Genomic DNA, 16898 nt, shown 5'->3' on the forward strand with positions numbered 1-16898 from the left:
GCAGGAAAACGCACGAAATTCTGAATATAGTATTTATACTGTCTTAAAAATAAAGTCTGGTGGACGTGATCTAGTTTACAAATTTCTATTATGAACTATATAGCTGGTATACTGTCACCCTTATGAAAATGAACAATATCAACCATAAAGGTTCAATATTTTTGTGTTTTTGAATATATATATATATATATATATAGTCCCTAATTGTATCGTGGTTCGGCTGTCGTGTCCTCAGTACATTGCTGGTTTTTAATATTTTAAATGTATTTTTTTTATTGCAGATATCCGTTCCATCACAAAATTCCATTATTTTCATGATAAAATATGCATTTTCCAGCCCAAAAAAAGTTTTTTTCTGGGGACCTATATTTTAAAAGTCACAAACCTTTGCGACCCAAGTCAACAGACATTATTCGTAAACTTCTGGGAAACATGACGCGAGACAACCTCAAAAAAAAAATCTTGCGTCTGCCAGCATACCAGAGAGATTTCTCGATAATCTTGGTCCTGAAGACCTCCTCTTGGTCCAGGTTGACGGTGCAGTAACAGTCCCTCATCCTGTTCGGCCCCGGGTAAGGAGGGATGTTCTTGGCTTCTCCTGTAGGTGGAGAAGAGAGTGAGTGAGGTGTGAATACAGACGTCACTGCTGTGAAGAAACGCGACACAGAGGTTAATAATCCAGACATTTGTACGGCCTGAATTGTCACTGTACAACCGTTACTGACACAACCAGGTTTCTCAAACATCTCCCTCATTGCACACTGAATGACAATATTACACAACATTGTTTCAATAGAGGGCAGTATTGAAGGAAACAGTGATTAAGTTATTTCAAGACTCGTACCTGTAACCTCTCCACTCTGCACTCTAACAGATCAACACTTTTCTCAATCATTTTTCTACCACCGGACAATTTACTGCTCTGCAACAAAAAGTATTGATTCAAAGTTGACATTATTAAATATATAACCTTAACAGTCAATGGTTCATCTATCAACACTGTGTGTGTCTCGTCACATCTGTGAACGGAGGACAGTGTGTGTGGGACATTTCCTGAACATCCTGCCAAAGCTCTGTTGATCAAACGTGTGATCGACAGAACTGCCTTTGACAGGAATGTGCTGTGACCGCCCACACAGACGACAACACGTGCACGCACAACAAAACAACACAGGTGGCGCTCTACTGTAGTCCTGCAGGAGCAGTATATTAAAATATATTTTTTAAATATATATGTATGTATGTATACATATAAATACTTAGATATGGAGGTTTGAGGTGGAACCACATCTGAACACACTCCAATATATCATAAAAAATTATATATTTTTATATATTTAAATATATGTATATATATATATACATATATTTAAATATATAAAAATATATAATTTTTTATGATATATTGGAGTGTGTTCAGATGTGGTTCCACCTCAAACCTCCAAAACCAACGGTCTAGAACCCTGAAGGAACCCACGTCCTTATCCACAAGTCAAAGTTCTGTTCTGACGTCTGTGTTTTCTTCTGTGTAATGTTTCCCTAAATATACTGTCAAACAAAACTTCCTGTTTTTCATTTCATTCACGAGTTTTTCATCACATTCCTTGTGTGTGTGTGTGTGTGTCTGTTGATTGACTCAAATTATAGTGTATAAACACGTCCTGGTGCCAACTCTCTGTGTAACCTGTTAGACCTCATCAGATACAACTGTTATTAAAAAAATAAAACAATCACACCAACAGGATGAGGAGCTGAGTCAGGTCTTAGACTGAGCCGAACCACGGTTGACAAGAAACATGAAAGTCTTTTCATGAATTGAATTATTTGGTTTCAATTCATGTAAAACCCAGGAAACATTATTTAAAAAAAAAATCTTTTTGAAATATAATTAAATTTTTGACCAAGTACCAAAAACCTTAAACCTGCTTCTGTTGCAGTATAAGGTCTGTGTTTTGGCAAAAACCTGGCGATGCGATACGTATCACGATACAGGAGCAATGGTACAATATATCGCGATATACTGCAATACTGCAGGTACAACGATATATTGATTTTTTTCATATCATATATTCAAATCATAGTAAAGACACAATGCTGTCCCCTCAGGTTACTAACACTGGAACGGAGGGATCGACATTTGGAATAAATGCAGTTTTTTTGGATAAACAAATGAAAAAAGAATTGTCTGACTCAAAGTTTCAAATACTAATACGTTTAAATGCAACAGAAAATGAACCAACGCCATTTAATTGTTAATGATAAAAAAATCGTATAGTGCTGTAGAATATCGATACCGTATCGTGAAATGAAAATTCCAAAATATTTCAGTGTATCGATATTTTCTTACACCCCAATGCAGTACTGTTGTAGTACTGTTACACTTCAATAAGTACTCTGACACGCCACAGGGGAAATCCTTCTGTTGTTTTCACTGCTCTTCGTCCCTCTACTCCGACTCCACCTCCTCTCCTTTTTCTTCCCTCTCTTTGCACTTTCTCAGATTTTTCACATTGCCCCCACCCCTCCCCCAATCAGCTGATTCCAATGCAGCACACTCTAAAAGTCTTCCTCTGCCACAAAGTCTCGTATTTTCAAACTCTGCATCTCAGAACCCGAACCTTAAAAACACTGCCTTCGTGTCCGAGTCACTGAAGGAAAATCCAAATCATCAGAATGTTTGCAGTGAAAACAACCCGTCAGGTCAGATTCAAACATGTCATCGGTAACAGGTACCTGATAACTGTTGGGGAAACAGTTCCCTTCACTGATCTCAGACACATGATATTTGCTGATATTTTCCTGTTCTGTTTCTTGGACTGACAGATGAAAACTAAGACCTTGTGTAACGCTCCGGCAGCAGACGTTAGCACAGAGGTGACGCCACGCAGCTTCCTGTTTCAGAAAAAAGGACGATTTGGAAAATTGTCTTAGGTTTCAATGTGAATAACTGACAAACTTGTTGGGTGTTTCGGAGCAAATGTGTGAAAAGGTTCTAAAAGGTTTATCATTAGATCATTAGATCCAGCAGTGAGCTGTGCTATGACACATTTAACCAGAATAAACAACACCTTAAAAAAAAACATAATTATACCTAAGCAAACATGAAAATTAAAATAAAACAAAGAGTCAAAATATTTTTACAAAAAATGTCTTCATCTCCAAAACTGAAAGAACAAAAAAAAAAGATTTCAGGCCTGGTGTCAAAGGTCATCCTCTAGAAATGTACAGAGAAGGAAATCTCTGATGGAAACAAATAGATGGATGGCTAGATATCTGTCTATCTATCGAGATATGTAGCAAGCTAGCTAGGTAGCTAGGTAGCCAGCTAACTAGATAGATAGATAAATCTCTCGTCGTCAAACTTCACTGGCCATGTGGAATATTTAGCCCTAATATTCCTGCTATAAAACACAGCGTTAAGTCATTTTGACTCGCAGCATGTGCATGTAATTAAGACCAAAGACTGAGGAGCCAACGAGAAGAGCCGGAGAGAAAAAACTGAGGACAGATCTGCGTCCATAACTGTGAGTGTGAACATCAACAGAAAATCAGTAAATAAATCCAATCATCAACAACACTGTCTGCTCCTCAGTCTAATTCCTAAAACACAAGGAGACATGGAAGAGTGGAAGCAGAGAAGGTGTTCCTCTGTTCCTGTTCCTCCTCTGCTGTTTCAGTCACACTGTCACACAGTGAGAGCTACAGCCCAGACTGGTAATGTTCAACGATAACACGTTTGAGAATACTCTGCCAGAATACTTCCAGTGGCTGTGAGAAGAAGTGGATGTATGTGTGTGTGTGTGTGTGTGTGTGTGTGTGTGTGAGACGCAACCAGAGAGAGTGAGACAAACGGGCCGCGGGCCAAAAAGAGTGGTTAACGTTGGAGAGGACTGCGACAGGAAATGAGATGAGGAGAAAGGAATTTTTACTGGGTCCAAAACAGAGCTGCGTGTAAGAGTGAGAGTGAGACAGAGTTTAAAAAAAGGAAGGAAAAGACGTACACTTCACGTTTACATTCTGTGTGTGAGTGCAGTTACTAAAAGAAATGAAACCAAAACCAAGTCAGAAACTTTTTTTTTTTTACACAGTCACCTAGAACGGACCACAGCAAATGAAGGGTGATCTGTTTAAGGTCAGTTACACTGCCCCCTGTTTGTATTTTCTCATTTTCCCCATGGGATTTTAACATCTCTGAATAGAAATGGTAACAATTTTAAAAACAAGCCAGTAGCTGAGCTACGCTAACCAACCCCCATTTTCCTCACCCGTCTGTCAGATTACGCACAGGTGTTTCCGGAGTCAGGGACTAATTGCGTTAAATATTTGTGATTTCAATACTGACCAAAACAATCCTGACTATGATGTTGTCCATCATGGGGCAGCACTGAGTGACAGTGATGATGGGGTCGTAGATCAGATGGACAGCTAAGGCTGAGAAGAGAAGGTGGGAACGTTGGAGAACAAGGAGGAGTAGAAGAGAAGATTCCTAGATGGTACATTGAACTAACCAGATAAAGCGGTGAGCGATAGTTTTTTAAAACTTTGTACTTTCAGAGAACAAGTCTCTAATCCACGATGTCCTAAAGGTGTTTGACCTTGATGTCTGAAGGTCAGACCTCTGTGTGGGCCAGTCACTTATTACAGACCAAAGCCAGCCAACCATGTCTTTTTGGACCCTGCCTTGTGTACCGGAGCACACTCATGGTGGGTCATTAGAAGGACTCTCCCCAAACTCAAGTTCTGCCAAGGTCAGAAACACAGGGTAATCCAACGTTTGGTTTCTAAGGTTGGAGATTAGTCTTCAGTGAAGCCACCACAAACCACCGTCACAGTCTTCAGGGTCAGGAAATGTGAGCAGGTAACATTCTCCTTGAGAACAGCGTTCCAAAACTCTGTCCAGCTGTTAGTGCTGTGTTCAATGATGTCATGTTGACATCACAGCTGTTTGTCCACTGACTCAAATCCCAGTTTATTTTATTTTATTTTTGTCTTTTTCTGGTGTTTGTGTTCTTTGTTGCTTCACTGCTGTCGACGTCAACAGAAACGTTGACACTCCTTCCACCCCCTCCTCCTTTTCTTTTCCTTCTTTTCTTCTCTGACTTCCTTTCTCAAGTCACTCAATCAGATTAGAGTTTGACGGAAGTCATGATCCACAGTGTCGTCACACACACTGTGATCTGATACAAAGTTTTATCACAATATTATAAGTGTGAGATTAAGAATGAGATTAAGAACAATATATATATATATATATATATATATATATATATATATATATCTCAGATGTGAGGTGAGCCTGACATGTTATACCAATATTTAAGGAAATTGTAGGACAGTTGTTAATTTCAGTTTCAGTATTAGTTTCCTGAGCAGCGTGAGAATCTTCTCACGCTGAGAAAAATGCTAACGAAACCTTGAGTCATTGATGCTTCTATTTTTATAATTCAGTATTTTCATTTACATAGGGATTGAGAACTGGTCTTTGTTGAGAACTGGTTCTGGCTGAGAACCTGTGGTCCAATTCTTTGGATTTGTCAGTCTGCTCGCCGAAGGACACGTGCAAATTCGGTCGTATTTGCGTGTTGACATCACAGGCATGCCCACTCACTTGTTCTAGTGTTAACAACATGGCGTGGAGGCCGCTGCAGTCTGAAGTTAATGACTGGTGGTCCATGTTATGGTAACGCCTTAATTGCAAAGAAATGTTTTTCTCCGTGTTGTTTCAAATGTTAACGCAGAATTTACATTACATTTGTACTGTGTTCTATTTCCTGACCCAATGTGGATTGATAAGGAGTCTGTTTGATAACTGTTAGATGTTCAGTTACACCATCTACAGTGACAGATAAAAAACAACGTGAAAGGGTTAAAAAGTGAATTTCCAACCCCGTGGACTGAGGATGATTGTTTTGGTTTGGCACTTGTTTTGGTTTATTAGTCACTTGTCAGTGAAGTGTTGCTGGACCTAAACAGACGGTGAAACCAGTTAGTCTGCTGAAGGTTCTTTCCACACAGTCACAGCGGCAGGAACGGAACAACATGAAATAGAAAAACAAACGCAGACGTTTGAGCCGTGCAGCTCAAACCAGTGTTTGGTTACTGATCAAACCCACGCTGTGTCCACAGACGTCCAGAGCTAATGTTCACACACGTCCGTTAGTCCTGATGTAAAATTAAAAGATAAAATAACTGTCCTACACCAGGTGTAGATACTGAATAGTAAAATTAAAAGATAAAATAACTGTCCAACACCAGGTGTAGATACTGGTACATACAGCACATAAAAAACTCCCAGTCCTGTTTGGTCAAAATATCATTAACTAAATATCAAATCTAATATCATCATAATATCATCGACCCTCATCAACCATGTTTAGGGTTCGACCACTGAGGCCCAGTCAAACGCAGGCATTTCGGTAGACTGTTGTGTACTGTGTGTACTTTTGGGGCAGGATGTAGTTTAAGCTTAACTAGGTTTAACTATCTGACTGCTTTAGGGCTGTTCCTGGAAAACAAGTTTGACTTTCAAGGAACATTACATTAAAATGCAGCGATAAAAGAAGGTTGGCTTCTTCTCCGCAGCCTCTAACTGAAGAACAGGCCTGGCTCACCACTGTGGGGAGATCTGAGACCAACCACAACCACAGGAAGTGGAGTGAGTCGAGCCTCAGCGACAGTAATGTTTGGACATGAAGTGACAACAGAACAAAGACTGAATTCAAACAAAAAAATTTCCTTGAATGAAAACAGTAAAGGGATATGACGGGATTCTTTTAGAATGAAGTAAATTAGTAAAACTGAAGTACATTTTTTCCTGCGTCCCGGTACCAAATGACCTATGGACCGGCAACGGTGCCCAGACCATGGTTTGAGGTACAAACCCATACGAGGGTCAGTGAAGTGCTTCTAAGAGACACGTTCTCATTTCCAGAAATTAACACCAGTTCAGACTGGTCTCTGTGTCTCCAACAGCTGTGAACAGTTTCATCATCATATCTGTGTGACCCTTGACCTTTGATTGGATCATGTTTTTTTATATTTAACTCTCCGAAATGAAACGTCACATTTGTAACCAAACTGGTCTGAAAACCTTTTCAAATGATTGAAGATCATCAACAGGTTTGGATCTGGACCGGGGCTCAAACTTATGTTGGTTATCAATTCATCAAGAGGGCCAGACTGACACTCTAAGCGGGTTGGTTTTGGCCCAAGAGCTAAATGTTTGACACCCCGATCTAAATTCAAAACAAACACAGGTATCTGGACCTGCTACACACTGGACAGGAGCAGGTATCACATGACAGGAGCCTTAATTAACAGGTTAATTGGAAACTGGAAATGTGTGGATCAAGAGTCAGTGCAGTACAAAGAGTGTCCACTAAGGCGTGGTGACAAAACACGGTGCTGGACAGATTGAAACTGGACTCAGATTGAACAGATTTCAGCTGCTCTGTTGTAGAAGTTGTAACAACAACAAAGATTGTGTTTGTAGATTTCACTGCTCAGACAGACAACTGTGAACTTTTACTTCCCATTCTGTGTGGAATGCTGTTATGCAATGTTATTTTATTAATAGTCATTTATGTTTCCAGTTTCAAAATAATTCAATGATGAGAATGGTCTGAGGTTATTGAAGCTGAAGAAGATAGATTTCATATTTTTAAATTACAAATGCTACACATACTTACACCTGCTCTCAAAAACTTTATTCACTTTTTTTGTCCATTTTGTTCGTATTCAGTTTTATTTGTGGTTATGTCATAAGGCTGTGCAACTAATCAAATATATATATTGATAACTAAATTTGATTATCGATTTTTCAACCAATCAGAAAAACGTTACTGTAAAAATTTGAATTTCTTTTCCCACATCATAAAAAACTATTATTATTATTATTATTAACCACATGATCAATGGTTTAACCTTTCTATTATTTTTTATTGGTATTCTATTATATTATACTTATGTTGTATTGTATATTCTTTGTTTTCTTTTTTTTATAAATATTGTACTTTTTATTAGGTTTGTTTTAAAGATATTTAGGAAGTACATGTTTCCTTTTTTGTTTTTTCTATTTTCCAAATTTTTTCTTTCAGTTTTCTGGGAATTTTCAACAAAAAGGAAACTCTATCAGACTGTACACGTACTGAGTTTCCAGAGTTGATGAGAACTCGTTTTAAACAATCGTGATTTCATCACTGACTAAAATATCCGTTATTGTTTCAATTTTTTTTCCCATAATGCTGCTGCCCTATGATGTCATTGTCAGGAGACAGAGGTCAACGCAGGGAGGAATCACACCGACTTCCTCTGACCACTGAGACGAGTGAAGGACATCCTGAAGGAGCAGCTCTGTGTGGGCGAGCTGCGTCGCCCTGTATTTATCAAGGCCGAACGCATGCTGGTTCTACTCTCATGGCCGACAGATTCACGCACCGAAGCACGTCCTGCGTCAACGCGTTTACAGTAAACTGCTTCCCAGAGAGCTGGCTTTCTAGTACAATTCAAATCAATGCAGTAAAATCAACAGCCTCAGGTGAAGCTCGCTGTTTGTTTTTGACCTTTGGCCTGAACAAGAACAGGGATTCTTTGGATTGGTAAACCTGAGAGTGGAAAAGTCCAACGAGCAGTTGAGGAGAGAGGCGGTTAAACGTAGAGCTTCCAGAACCATCTGTGTCATCAACTGATGGTTTGACTCAAACTTCTAAAGACAAGAAGTCAATAACTGAGTGGATGAGGTATTCATCACCAAGTCAGGACAGGATTAACAATCGAGCTTCGCAAAGGAACTCTTGGAAGCCTACATAGTAAAGTGGATCTTCTTATCTAGGGTGGAGACAAAGCACAGTAAAGTACTAGGACAGGAGGTGCTCTCTAAATAGCTGAGTCCTCAAGAGCTGTTTGAAAATAGGGAGCGACGCTCCTGTTCTGGTGGCGCTCAGTAGCTCAAAAATCTGTACGATCAACATTTAAGATCAACTGATTTACAAGTATACCCTTGTTTTTGCATCTCCAGCTCCTCTCACCAGTTGGTGGTTGTTACCTCTACCTGTGTTTGTATATAACAATAACAGCATCAGTGGACCAGTGGCTCCTGTGACACCATGAGCTAAAATGTCAGAGTGAGATATTTACATTCTTTAGTGTCCGGACTGAAAAGACTGAACAGAATCTCAACATATTCTAATCTCTGGATCTTGTATTGACAGGGTTTCAGTGAAGGAAAGAAAGCGGCTCTTTACTGTGTCACTATCACCACATTGGCTTTACACACACACACACACAAATACTGATAAATCCTAATGGAATACAAAGCGTTTGAGAATTCTTTCAAGACCAGATCAGAGTCTGACTGAAGACCAGAACCCATATGTCGTAGTAGATTTGGTCAAAAGTCCAGACTCCAGCTGTGGCCCTGAGTCTCTGGGACCGTCTCTCCCAGCGCTGACAGACAAGGCCCAGACCCCTCCTGCCTGTGAGACGCCACCTCTGTCCCTCACCCGGACTCTGACTACATCTGCTTTGTATTAACTTGTTTCCACGCAGGCGGAAAAAAAAGCACAACTCTTTTGTAGTCTGTTCCAGCCAATCAGGAAGTGAATTGGGGGTAGTTTCCTGTTTCCTGTATTCCCCCAGACAGTAGGAACTCAGGCCCTGTGGCTTACTTATCCAACCACCACAAACTTCTCCTGGTGACTGAGTTTACTCATCACCTGCTGGACCATAACAATAATCACTCACGTCTCCTTCTGTCCTTGTTCTCTGCCCCCTGTCCCTCCCTCAGTCCTTCCTTTCCTCCCTCTCTTCCTCCCTCCTCCTTCTTCTTATTCTCTCGGTTACAGATATGTGGCTAGCCTTCAACTCTGAGTCATCAGAAAACCGCAACCTTGTACTAAAAGACAGCGTTGTAACGAGGCAGCGGTAACACGGACGTTACCAGGTGAAGAGCTCCGTGGTTACTGGACTGACAGCGAGTACGACTGTTGCTAAGGTAACCCCTGGGTGTGAACTGGACTGCACACACGGTGTAAAGACAAACGGGGACTGATGAAAGTCAAAGGTTTGGGCTTTAAGAAAAGACCACCCAGCAGGGACGCACCTACAGTACAGGGTACTTCATTCAGAGACTTGTACATGTACTCATGAAAATACAGTATATGCCAACCCAACAACCCAATACTTTGTATGCGCCTAAAAACATTGGTTGTGACCTGCTATTAAACCAAGACGTCAGGTCCCTACGTAGCCTAAGTGACGTTCAGGTGTCGAAACAGAACGTGGGAAGAACTTGTTCCACAGACACCAACAGTGTTTTCCAGTGTTCCTGTAAAGAAAGGAACTCTTTCCAGTTCATATTATATTATATATTTAGTTGTTTCATATATTGACAGTTAACCAGGTCAGTCAAATACCAATTTGAGTTTATGGGATTTTACAGAGTTCTTACAAATGAAGGGTCACTGTATTTGATTAGAATTTGTCTGGATCTCAAAAGAATCATGATAAAATTGTACCATGAGTTGAGTGTATCTTTACATCCCTAATGGCCAATAGTTGCCCTCAGCACATGTCCAATCATCTCAGCCTCAGCTTTCGCTCTATCCTTCTGTCAGAGTTACCCAACTGTGTATTAAACTACAGATGTAAATACAACGTGCCACCAGAGAGTCCTGGTTTCGATTCTCAGGGGAACCACGCATCCCTGAAGCACCTCTGGTGTGGTAGCCTGTGTCGACTGCAAAGACTCACAAAGTAAATGTCCCCTTTATTATTATTATTAATATTATCATGAAAACTCAGTGTGATACTTCATTTAAAGATTAGACTTGAACTTGAACTGCTTATGAGTTCTGGTAAAAAAATACTTTTGTTTACTTGTGAGCGGATATAAAACAAAGCATGTCGTAGCAGTGTGCTCTGACTGCCAAAACAGGAGAGTCGCTGGAAGGAGTGAATTCAACACATTCTGATTGGTTTATAAACCCTATGACGACAGAGACAAGCTGGCTTTTTAGCCAGTGAGAATATGGCTTAAAGTGATATGCGCTAACTGTACCTTTTTTATACAATTACATGTTAGGGTCATGGTACTTCTGGGCTCCATTACATTACATTTTTGTCAGTAAAATATCTCTATTGCTTAGAACAGAAATTTGATATTTAAGACTGTTCCCCAGATGTTCACCCACTCACATGAACTCGCTGCTAGTGAATGATTTAATAAAAAAAATAATGTAATAAGTGTAAAGTCATAAAGTCTCTGTCGTTGGTTGACTGTCGAAGCGTATTATTCACAAGGACTGGACTTAGAGCCAGACCAGGAGTTGAAACCTTCAACCAAAACCTCCCATTTCAAACTAAATGTGAATCAAACTGTTTGTTTTCTATGCAGTCCAGAATCACTTCAACGTCCCACAGTTCTTAAGAGTGTCTGTTTTCATTTTTTCCCCTCTGCTCATCCCTTCTGTTGCATGTTTGGAGTCAAAACAAACCGACAACACAGCCAGTATGATATTGGTGCCAGATGTCAGTGAGAAAGACAGGAGACAGTTCCAAATAAAAATAACTGTGGAAGTGAGAAAGCACCAAATTTAACGACATACTGGAGGTGGACGACAACCCGATGTTGGTTTTGTATTCTGCAAATTTGCAGATTAAAACAAGTGATTACATGTTAGTGCAAAACGTTGGTCACACTGATGGAGTAGACTGAAAGTTTAGGGTCAGCTCTGATTCAAAACATCAGGTTGATTCTTCTCTGTGTTTAAAAAGAGAAAGTGAATTATGGAACACAGGAGACAGACCTTCATTTAAGTAGCCGACCAGCTATGTCTTCTTTTAGGATACATTTAATTTTTAAAGTTTTTTGGGCCAGAGTAGAGTTTCACACGTATTTTCCAAGTAAAAGTATTTTATAATTTTAGCCTGGTTATGTCATCATTGAGCTGTTCCTGTGACAGAGAATCAGGAAATACTGTGATGTTGTTTTTGTACTACTGAGGAACATAAGAATAAAAACAGCCTTTGATTAAATGTTAGTTTATCTAAGATAAAGAAAACTGAAGTATTATAACAAGTCAAGCTGCAAGGGTTTAGTTTAGAAATGACAGAATTTAAATATAAAAGTCTGGGTTCTCCAGCTTCAGTTGAATAATCACGAATATTTTTTTACATTTCCAAAATTGTAAATACTGGAGGTTATACTTTCATTTCTAGGACATTTTTTACAGCAATGCTGTAGTAATGTTTACACAGTTTCACTTGTATTTGCATTTCTAGAGAGCAGAAAACTACCAGCAATAAAAGGTGGAGCGCCTATTAACGTCGCATTTGTTTATCATTCAGGAACAATGACCTTGTTTTTACTCCACTTAAACTCTAGTTTAACGCTCTGCTGTGTTTGTTTGGTAAACACGGTGTAACAGGGTCTCAGTCTGGTTGGTGTAACACTGTAAAAATGTGTGTTATGTTCACTTACTCTGCTTTTATCTACATTAACGAGCAGAATTCACACATGGTTAACACCTCCACTATCCATGTAACAACCATTTACACATGGCCCACATGGACCCTGTAGAACAGGGGTACCCAACACCCGGTCCAGGGACCTACCGGTCATTTGGTACCGGGCTGCAGTGTGACACAGTGAAACAATGTACTTGAGTTTTACTAATTTACTTAATTCAAAAAGAATCCAGTCATATCCCTTTACTTTTGGTCGTTCAAAGATCACTGTCAATGTTTCAAAACAACAGGTCAAAGGTCATTCCTACTCTGATACAAACAGAATAAAGTTTTATTTTGAAAATGTAATGATCCTTTAATGATGGTGTGGCCGACTGGTCCTTGGTACAAAAAAGGTTGGGGACCGCAGCTGTTATAACAGCTAAATAATAGTAGGTCTTACTGGAAGCTACAGTATAACATTGTCCACAAACGTTCCATATCACATGTTGAAGGACTTCCGATGAACGGACGAAGCTTAACTTCATTTGAGCAAAGAATGTACGAGAAAACCATTGGACAGCATTCAGTGCCAGGTTAGTCAGCAACTTTTCTGTTTGTTTGTCGACCAACCAGTCAGCACGTGTATTTCCAGTTTTTGTGTATGTGTTCTGGGACAACGAACAGAAGAGGAGCTAACAATCACAAGCAGGAGCTAACATATTATTAGCTTGGAAGAACTTCACAGTGAGCCAAGAAAGTTCCACGCTCTGTATTTGTAACACATGTAACAATAGGTCAAACTTCGGGGGAGCTGCGGTGAAAATGTTCCCGATGACGATCCTACTCAGACACAACCGTCCATCCCAACATGCCCAGTTGGATGAGGCTAACAGACACAGACAAAAGACAGCTCCTCAAACAAGACACCATCAGAACATTTGGACAATTTCAGCCCTCACTTTTTCAGTACACCAAGAAAAATGTTTACAAAACTCCCAAAATTCCAGTTTGCTCATTAACCACTTCTGCTTTCTTGTTTATAAATAATTCTGTTTGATTCGGAACATCTGCCAATTGTATCCCATTATGTAAATTTTACAGCACAAATTACTGTCTGTGACACAGATTTTTTCAATGTTCAAAGAGTCATTTATGCATAATTATTTTAAAATTAGACTGCAAAGAGGAAAAAAAAACAAAGAACCATTTCTGGTTGTTGTTCACAGCGTCCCTGCGGTTCTATTCACAAGATATGCATGAACCACATGCTGGCTACAAACCAGGGGTACCCACTGGAGACCAGCGAGAGACCTAAATATAGAAATGCTAACAATCAATAGCTAGACAGTCAAGCAGAAAGCTGTTTGGGGGAGAGGGAGGCGGGTGAGAGACACAGAGGAAGAAAGATTGAGAGGGGACGAAGGGGGAGGGGGTGGGGGGGTAATAACATGAATGGTTGGCTGCAGCTGAGGTGTAATAAAGGTTTACTTGATGTGAAATGTGCAGAGAAAGGATCTGCGGAGCCTTTAGGTCTGAATATCAGATGGCTGGCTGCCCGGCTTCAACAATCCCCTCGCCATATGTGAGCAGACTGTGGTTACATTAACATATTTACCATCCCTGCAATATAAACACAGACAAAACAAACGCCACGGCAGCAGATCTGTTGTATGTGTTTGTTGTCTCGTTGGGTCATGATGTCAGTGATGATATTACTGTTGCTGGAATGTTTTTATTTTAGCACTTTAATCCAACAAGGCGGCCTAGAACACTTTAAGCTACTGTAGTACCTTGACTTTGTGGCAGTAGTACTGTACTGTATATGGTCAGCTTATATAGTGAGATTATTCATATTTAATCTGTGCAATACTTTGGTCACGTACATTAAACTGCCAAGAGTATATTTTCACTTCACACAACATACAGTATTTCCTTGCAATGATTATGATTATATATTTTCATAATGTATTTTTAAATGTTCATTTTCTTACACTATACTTCTTTAAAATACACATACACCTGTAACACCCTGGGGATTGAAGAGTATTTCATATTCTGAAATGTTTAGACAGACAGTGTCTCAAAGTAATAGCGGCACGATCAATATTTAAATACAACAGCTGAGCGCAGTATGCTGAGCCCAGCTGTACGTACAATGAAGTATTACTACCACGGCCAGGGAAATTCAATTCTTAAAACACACAAACACAAAAGCCAGTGAAAATATATAAAACAGCGACCTCAACATCACTTAATCCTACCAATATTCAGGATTAACCAGGTACCAAAAGTGGTACATGCACCACAGTTTGAATACAACCATTTCTGGTCCACGGCCCCCAAACTTTTTCCCGGGCACCTGATTGGTGAAGATGAAAATAGTGACCAAATTTACAGAAATAAGAGCCATTTATGAAGATTTATAAAAACACAATAGCATTTTAATACATAAAACCAGTCAAAACCAGTCACCAAATAACCAGCCTGTCAGTGTCATGTTTTCTTTAGATGTAATAAAAGCCCAAAACTCCACAGGCCCAACTGTAAAACCTGTATTTGGTATTAAATCCACATACAGTATCTGTGGCCCATACAGGTTCCAGTTTCCACAGGCACCACATACAACAGCTGACTGGAAACTGTTGTAAACTCTGTGAAAACATACTAACGGATGCCCAGCACCATGTCCAGCTACCCACACGAAAAACCATTATGGAAATAATCGACTCATATCCAGCGTCTTTATCAACTGACCGAGCTCTGGCTCCGTGTTCTTATGAACACAAAGCATAAAGACTTCGATATTTCGGTTCATCAATGGTAATTTATGGCAATAATAAACAATATCGCCACGTATCGCGTGCCATTCTCATACATGTCATGTAGCCCCCGCTGTGGCGTACAGACCTCCAACAGACCATTTTGCTCCCAGTACCAGCTGCCAAATACCCATAGTTTCCCACAGCACAGTAAAATCTCTCCTTTTACCAGTTCCAGAGCAGCAGTGTCTGCTTCAGAGTCTGAGAGCAGGCGTGTGATTTGAATAAGAGAGAGGGGAAAAAAAAGAAAACAGCAGAATAATGAAAGACATCTGAGTCTCATCTGGGCTGCAGCCGACACGGTGCGCCTGTCCGGCCCGTTAATGCCAAGCCATCCATTCAAGCGGTCGCACAGGGTGGGTGGGTGGGGGGGTAGGGATTTTTTTCTTCTTCTTTCTTACCAATTTTTATTTTAACGCTCTGGAACACCCGGAGACCTTCCTCCTCTACCGCCATGCTTCCACCGAGGCTCGGTCCCTTTCAGCGGCTAGAGAAAGTCTCTCCTCCACGGTTGTCGGTTCTGGCCTCTCCAGAGCACGGATAATCCAGGGCTTTTGCACATCTATGCGCTCCGGACAGCGATCACACTCCTGCCCCGCTACGCTGCTGCTGCTGCTGCTGCTGTTGGCTGGGTAAGAACAAGCGGGGCTGGCTCCAGAGCAGCGGCAGCAGCGGCGGCAGCGGCGTCGTCAGTGGGGGCGTGGCTCCACACTCACCGCCCACACACGAGTATGGAGGGTGTTCGGTGGCTTTTTCATAGACTGTACATCCGAAATGGGGGGTTGCCCTCCTGCCTCAGAACATGGTTGCATTACAGCTTTAGTTTTGACTTAGTCTTAGTTTTAGTCTTTTGACCAAAGACTTAGTGCCAATGACGTCAGTAGGACTTTTAGTCAATCAGAATAAAATTAGGGATTTCAATAAAATATTGTGTTTGGTTCAGACTTTTATCACAAATACTATTGAGATGAATGAACGGAATACTTTGATCAAATCCTTATTTTGGCACTCGTTCCTCCGACACAGTCCTACTTCCTCATTTTACATTTGCAAACTGACTAAAATACACTCTATAGAGGAATAGAGGAAAGACAACGTGGATGGACTCCCCAATCATCCAATCACAGACTTGTCAGGCGTTTACAAACAAAGAGTCTCGAGGTATTTCAAGTATTAACACAATACAAATGTACTGCACACTCTGTGTTTGTCGCTTGGTTCCTTCTCTTATATCTGTCTCAAATTGTATTTGTTTCGGCATAGCGTAAAAACATGACAGGTCTACAGGATTAGATTTACTAGAAGACAGACAACTAATGAACGGTATTCAAATTGCACTGCACAGCACCCCCTGCAGGGGATGGAGGGAGGGAAGGGACGAAGGCTGCATGCTTTGTGTTTACCAACAATTATGTAAAATCCGAAGTACACAAAGAAACTACAGTCACTGTCATGGAGTGTTTAACTCCTTGAGTTAAAAGGTCTTGTCACTACGATATCCACACCAGAGTCAATAATAATAAATTACAGAGAGATATACTATATACTATACTATATAATACATATAAAGTGAGGTCGAGAATTTGTCAAAAATCAGCTCCCGAAGTATTTGATCAGATGAAGGTTTGTCAA

General features: G+C 40.3%; 1 protein-coding gene across 3 annotated transcripts in view; it reads right to left on the bottom strand.

Moving 5' to 3' along the window:
- Positions 1–15979, bottom strand: part of rasa3 (RAS p21 protein activator 3) — a 33016-nt gene extending 17037 nt beyond the window's left edge. Inside the window, exons 1-2 of one of the 3 annotated variants that reach the window (XM_025055613.1) lie at positions 15668–15979; positions 481–598 (exon numbers count right to left, since the gene is read on the bottom strand). In XM_025055613.1, coding sequence (XP_024911381.1) covers positions 481–598; positions 15668–15722 — 173 coding nt within the window. In that variant the 5' untranslated portion in view covers positions 15723–15979. The remainder of the gene's footprint in view (positions 1–480; positions 599–15667) is intronic. The other 2 variants (XM_025055614.1, XM_008310304.3) reach the window with 2 other exon arrangements.
- Positions 15980–16898: the final 919 nt, after the last annotated feature.

This window comes from Cynoglossus semilaevis, chromosome 5, assembly GCF_000523025.1.
Source record: "Cynoglossus semilaevis isolate Cse_v1.0 chromosome 5, Cse_v1.0, whole genome shotgun sequence".
In the NCBI taxonomy this organism is placed as follows: domain Eukaryota; kingdom Metazoa; phylum Chordata; class Actinopteri; order Pleuronectiformes; family Cynoglossidae; genus Cynoglossus; species Cynoglossus semilaevis.